The sequence below is a fragment of the Phocoena sinus genome, chromosome 2, assembly GCF_008692025.1.
Source record: "Phocoena sinus isolate mPhoSin1 chromosome 2, mPhoSin1.pri, whole genome shotgun sequence".
NCBI classification, from domain to species: Eukaryota; Metazoa; Chordata; class Mammalia; order Artiodactyla; family Phocoenidae; genus Phocoena; species Phocoena sinus.
Window position 1 is genome coordinate 152,477,844 of NC_045764.1, and position 6,707 is coordinate 152,484,550.

Consider the following 6,707-nt stretch of genomic DNA (forward strand, 5'->3'; position numbering starts at 1 on the left):
AAATGCATCTTAGAGCTAACTGTAAAATTCAAAACTATAAAACTCCTAGAAGATAACATAGGAAAAAAGCTAGATTACCTTTGACATGATGACTTTTTGGATATAACACCAAAGGCCATGATTCATGGAAGGGAGACTTGTTAATCTAATTGTTTTAATTAATTAAAAACCTCTGGGGTCGGGGGCGGGGAGGCAGTTGGGGGAGGCGTGCCATGAGGCCTCGGCTCGCCCGCTGCAAACCGTGAGCTAGCTGTGGCGCGCGGATGGCCTGTCGGGGCTCCGACTGTAGCTGTGTCAGCGTGTTATGATGCAATCTCGTACCAACCTGGCTACCAGAATCCCCTGTAGTAAAGTGAAATACTCAAGGCTCTCCAGTACAGAGGATGGCTACATTGACCTTCAGGGAGAAACTACTGCTAAAGCCAACAGATTGTGGGAATCTTCCTTCTTTCCTGATGTCATGAGATCCAATTTATTAAAGTTTAAGAAAGGCCCTCCTAAGATTGCACTTGCTACGGTGCTGTTTGTTTGTTTGTTTTAAATTAATTAATTATTTATTTATTTTTGGCTGTGTTGGGTCTTCGTTTCTGTGCGAGAGCTTTCTCTAGTTGCGGTGAGCCGGGGCCACTCTTCATCGCGGTGCATGGGCCTCTCACTGTCGTGTCCTCTCGTTGCGGAGCATAGGCTCCAGACGCGCAGGCTCAGTAGTTATGGCGCACGGGCCCAGTTGCTCCGCGGCATGTGGGATCTTCCCAGACCAGGGGTCAAACCCGTGGCCCCTGCATTGGCAGGCAGATTCTCAACCACTGCGCCACCAGGGAAGCCCTATGGTGCTGTTTTTGATTGGTGCCTTTCTCATTATCATAGGCTCCCTCCTGCTGGCAGGCTATATTAGCAAAGGGATTTTGTTCTCAGATAACAAGACATGTTTCTTCCTTTGAGCTTCACAAACTTCTCCCACAGTTCCTATGAGGGGGTAGACCGGGCCATTCCTGTCCTGATCATTGGCATCCTGGTGTCCCTGCTGGGATTTTACCACCTGCACATCGCCTGCTATGCACCCAAAGGCTACTGGGGACACTCCTACGATGACATGCCAGACTTTGATGACTAGCACGCACCTCAGCCCTGAAGAAAAGAGTCCCAGATGGGACTGAGCCCAGCTTTAAGACATTGAGCAGATACTATGGCTAAGGGCTAAGGAGTTCTGCAATTTGCAGATATTTAACAAAACAGTGGCCAGATTTTATGCATCCATCCTAAAGACGTTAACTGAGCTTACAACTATCCATGTCATTAGGACAGTCTCTATTTTTCATCTCCTGGCCCTGGCAAGAGCTCCTGACAAGTTTTTCCACATGAATATGTATCATGAAAAGTAGCAATGTTAATTGTATGGGAAAGTGGGAGGTTATTCTGTAGTGGAATGTGTTGCTACCACCACCCTTTTTAGAGTTGAGCATTCTTTTAAATAGTCCTCATTGTCAATATGTTCTTGTGGCAAATGGAAGAATGCAGTTAAGTCAGATTTCTTATTACTAAGTAATTTATTTTGAAAATATCTAAGTGTCTTATTCCCATACTCTAACCTTGTGTTCTAGTGGAAAACCTTGGCAAAATCAAATAACCAGTGTGGTGCATCTCTCATATTTTTTACTTGCTTTCTTATTAACAGCAACTAGAAATTTTTTAAACCTCAGAGCAAATTTTCAAACCGTAAACACATTCTCTGTTCACCAGTCCTGGGCCAGCTCTGATCTGGTTCACCGACAGGTTGGCCAGCGTATAATTTGGATAATTCTGTCCTTTGTAGATCTAGATGTTCTGTATATCATGCCTTTAAGGACTGGACTTTTGGCTGTTTCCTAAGGAAAAAATGTAAATAAGTGGTTGTTATTTATAGTTTTTAACCCTGTTGTTAGCACCTCATATTACGATGTCATCCTGCCGAAGATTGTAAGAACTGGCCTGGATCTCTAGAGGACAAGACTGCCTTAGTTTGATTCTGTTTCCTAGCTTACAAAAAGTGACTTGTATTCAAAAGAAATTAAAATATCAAAATCTAAAAAAAAACACAGAAAATCCCCCTCTGCTCTGTGAAAGACACGGTCAAGCGAATAAGAAGATGAGCCACAAACTGGGAAAAAATATTTGCAAATGACATATCTGATAAAAGATGTTATTCAAAATATATAAAGAATTCTGGGGCTTCCCTGGTGGTGCAGTGGTTAAGAATCCGCCTGCCAACGCAGGGGACACGGGTTCAAGCCCTGGTCCAGGAAGATCCCACATGCCGCAGATCAACTAAGCCCACGCGCCACAACTACTGAGACTGCGGGCCTAGAGCCCGTGCTCCGCGACAAGAGAAGCCACAGCAATGAGAAGCCCGCACACCGCAATGAAGAGTAGACCCGCTCGCCGCAACTAGAGAAAGCCTGCGGGCAGCAACAAAGACCCAGTGCAGCCAAATATATATATATATATATATATATATATATATATATATATATATATATATATATAAAGAATTTTTAAAACCCAAAAAGAAGAAAATGAGTAACCTCATTAAAAAATGGGCAAAAGGCCTGAACAGACACCTCATCAACGAAGATATATAGTTGGCAATAAGCACATGAAAAAATGCTCCACATTGTATGCTACTAGGGAATTGCAAATTGTGACAGCAATGAGGTACCACAACACACCTATTAGAAATCCAGACACTGACAAAATCAAACGCTGGCAAGGATGTGGAGCAACAGGAACTCTCATTCATTGCTGGTGGGAATGCAAAATGGTATAGCACATATTGTTACCATATAATCCAGAAATTGGACTCCTTAATATTCATCCAGATGAGCTGAAAACTTATGTCCACACAAAAACTTGCACATGGATGGTCAGAGCTTTATTCGTAATTGCCAAAACTTGGAAGTAGCCAAGATGTCCTTCCATAGGTGAATGGATAAATGAGTTAAGGTACATCCAGACAATGGAATATTATTCAGCACAAAAAGAAATGAGCTATTATGCCATGAAAAGACATGTGGGAAGCTTAACTCCATATTGCTAAGTGAAAGAAACATCTGAAAAGGCTACCTACTGTGTTATTCCAACTATATGACATTCTGGAAAAGGCAAAATTATGGACACAGTAAAAGAATCAGTGGTGGAGGGGAGAGAGAGATGAATAGGAAGAACAGAGAGGATTTTTAGGCCAGTAAAACTACTCTGATGATATTAAAATTGTGGATATATGTCCGTATACATTTGTCAAAACCCTTGGGATGTACAACACCAGGAGGGAACCCTAACATAAACTATGGATTTTGTGTGATTCTGATATGTCAGTGGCGGTTCATTTTGATAGCAGGGAGGCTGAGCATATGTGGGGCCATGGGGAAATCTCTGCCTAATTTTGCTAAAATTTTGAACCTAAAACTGCTCTAAAACATAAAGTGTATTTTAAAAATACCGTAAAGCTTTCTTACTGGGATTCAGCTGCTTTTTCCCTTGATTAAGCATTCCCCGAGTGCTGCAAGCCTTCCGTTAGTTTCCAGAGTTCCAAACAAGTTGACTCTGATTGTTTTTTTTGCCAGTTTATTCATTATTTTTGAGGAGGGACAGACTTTTGGAGTTACCTCCCCTGCCATTGTCACTGATGTACCTCCATATAGATTTTAGAGTTAAATGTAAATTGCAAAAAACGTCAAACTTTTAGAAGGTAGTACAGATAAATGTCTTTAAGTCCTCAGGGCCAGGAAATATTTCTTAAATATGATATAAAGAGATAGATAAATTTTGCTAAATTAAAATTGAAAACTCTTGTTAATCTGAGAACATCATAGACTGAAAAGGCAAACGCCCAAGCGGGAGCAGATAATTGTAAGGATATTTTTACTATCTTTCAAATCAATTAGAAAGACAACCCAATTTTTAAAAACTGGGTGAAAGGCTTGAACAGGTACCTCCAAAAAAAGAATTCCAAATGGCCAATAAATACTTGATCATGTACCTCACCTCATTAATAATTCATGAAATGCATATTAAAACCACAAGGAGACACTACTAAAACCCCACCAGCAAAGACCATCAATGTCAAATACTGAAAAGGATGTGGAGCATCGGGAATTCTCACCCACTGCTGGTGGACGTACAAATTGATACAACTCTACTTTGGGAAACATTTTAGCATTAATTAGTAAAGCTGACGATACACACCCCCAATGTGGATGATCACCCCCCAACTTTACTCTTGCTCTACAGAAACTCGAGCACACGTGTAGCAGGCATAGGGGCATTGTTTTAGAAAACAAGCTGATGAATAAAAAGTTGTTCGTAACCCCAATTTCCACCAACCAGGATAAATTAATTATGGCAGAGTCAAGCAATGGAGTGCCATACAGCAATAACAATGAATAAACTACAACTGCATGCCACAACTTGAATGAATCTTTAATATATAACGTTGAGTAAAAGAAGCCCTACATGAAGTATATACAGACTCGGATTCCATTAATATCCACTTAAAAAAAGAGACCCAACCAAACTCTATTGATTAAGGATGAATAATCAGGTGGTAAAGTATAAATAAAGGAAGTAAAGGTACCATTAAGGTCAAGAGAGGGCTATCTGTGGGTGGGGGGGCAGGTGGAGAAGAGGGGTGTGACTGGGTAGCAACACAGGAAAATGTCTGGTATAATGTTCTATTTCTTGACCTGGGTAGTGGTTACATAGTGTTTGCTTTATGATTATTCATTATAGCTCTCATTTCTGTTTTATATACACCTTTCTTATGTCCTTTTTTTTGGCCGCGCTGTGTGGCTTGCGGGATTCTTAGCTCCCTGACCGGGGATTGAATGCGGGCCCTCAGCAGTGAGAGCATGGAGTCCTAACCACTGGACCACCAGGGAATTCCCTGTCTGTGTATTATATTTCACAAGTTAATAAAGGTATAAAGTAAAGAATGTGTTCATTACTGGAAACAAATGCCAACTCCCACAGTACAGCAGAGCTGCTTTCAAGAGGCTGGCCATGGAGACGGGATCCTCACTTTGTAGCCCAGAAGAAATCCAATAGGGAAACCATATTTCTGCCCTATGAGGATCTGTTTGAGGGGTGAGGGGTGGTCTATAGCCTCAATAAATATCAACATGAGGACCCAAGTATTTATTTTTTATTGAGGTAACATTGGTTTCTAACATTATATGTTTCATGTCTACATTATATTTCCACTTCAGTATATACTACGGCATGCTCACCACTGATAATTTAGTTTCCAAGTAATCTTTTTTTTTTTTTTTTGCGGTACACGGGCCTCTCACTGCTGTGGCCTCTCCCGTTGCGGAGCACAGGCTCCGGGCGCGCAGGCTCAGCGGCCATGGCTCATGGGCCCAGCTGCTCCGCGGCATGTGGGATCCTCCTGGACCGGGTCACGAACCCGTGTCCCCTGCATCGGCAGGCGGACTCTCAGCCACTGCGCCACCAGGGAAGCCCCCCAAGTATTCTTTAACAACCTAATCCTGCAGGGCATCAGCCAGGCTCAAGACAGAACTGAGGTGAGGTTGTGCAGGCTTCAAACCTCCAGATCTGCCCTGGAAATGTTCAGTTTAGCTCAATTTTGCGGGGGGAAACTCTCCCTCTCCAACGTGTCTCCAGAGTTCCAGCACACAGCGGTGCTTCCTTTGTGGTGTCATCCGCAGCCACCTCTGACCCGACCCCACCAGAAGTTTCCAATATTGATAATTCGTAGTGACTTGGAGGTAGATGACAGTGACCTCCCACTAGTCATGAATTTCCCCTCTTCCAGGGCAGAAGTAAAAGAAGCTGCGGCTAGCTAAGAGCATCTACCTGGTGGGGGCCTTGGTGAGTGGGGACCCAGCCTGAGGCCATGGGTGAGGGAGGGCAGGGAGGCCAGGGCTGTCCCAGTGGAGGGGAGGCTTAGGTTCTCTGCCCTGAGGACCATGTGGTTAGAGGGCCCTGACTTCTCCACTCTGGCCCCACCAGACTGGGGAGTGCCAGCTTCCAGTGAGGGGTCAGTGCTGTGTGTCCCTCAAAACCCACAACCCCATGTCTGATTAGATAGAGGACACTGAAAAAATAGTATTCAATCCCAGTACATTGCTTGCCTGCTTTCTGAACAGGTAATCAAATTTCCTTCTGTTCGGAAAGGCAGATTAGAGTGTGTGACAGAAGCCTGAGCTCCCAAAATAGACCCACCTTCTTGGAGAGTTCTGATTGGGCTCTTGGGGATAGGGGATACCCTAGAGTATCTGGATTGTCACAGAGTGTGAATAGTGATGTGGTTCTGCCTTGAAAAATACTGTCCCTGTCAGTGGCATACGTTTATTTCTAGATCCTATAGTAAAATCTGCAGACGCTCAGGACCTCCAGACCTGCCGCCCCCTTTCTTACCCCCTACTTAGCTAGGTGACTAGCACTGGGCTTTAGGATGATGGGGACACTAGTGTATCTCTCATGCCTCGAAGCCATCAAAATGATGTGAAACAAGCAGTGGGCACACCTAGCTGACCGTTTCCTGGACCTCCCGCTTTTTTCCCTCTTATTTTGAATTTTCCTGAACATCTCCCCTGGACAGTGAAGAAAGGCCATGCGCCGTTGTGTAGCCTGTGTACAGCTGTGTTTGTTTTTGGAATTACAACCAGTTCTGCAATGAAAATCCTGTGCATGTTGGTCTTGTGAGCTCA

At 43.6% G+C, this 6,707-nt stretch overlaps 1 protein-coding gene across 1 annotated transcript; it reads left to right on the forward strand.

The window, feature by feature from the left end:
* Nucleotides 1-304: 304 nt before the first annotated feature.
* On the forward strand, nt 305-1,114 carry LOC116749648 (transmembrane protein 230-like). The gene is made up of 4 exons (XM_032624241.1): nt 305-415; nt 482-522; nt 824-907; nt 964-1,114. The coding sequence occupies exons 1-4, from the start codon at nt 305-307 to the stop codon at nt 1,112-1,114; spliced, it is 387 nt and encodes a 128-aa protein (XP_032480132.1).
* The last annotated feature ends 5,593 nt before the right edge of the window (nt 1,115-6,707 follow it).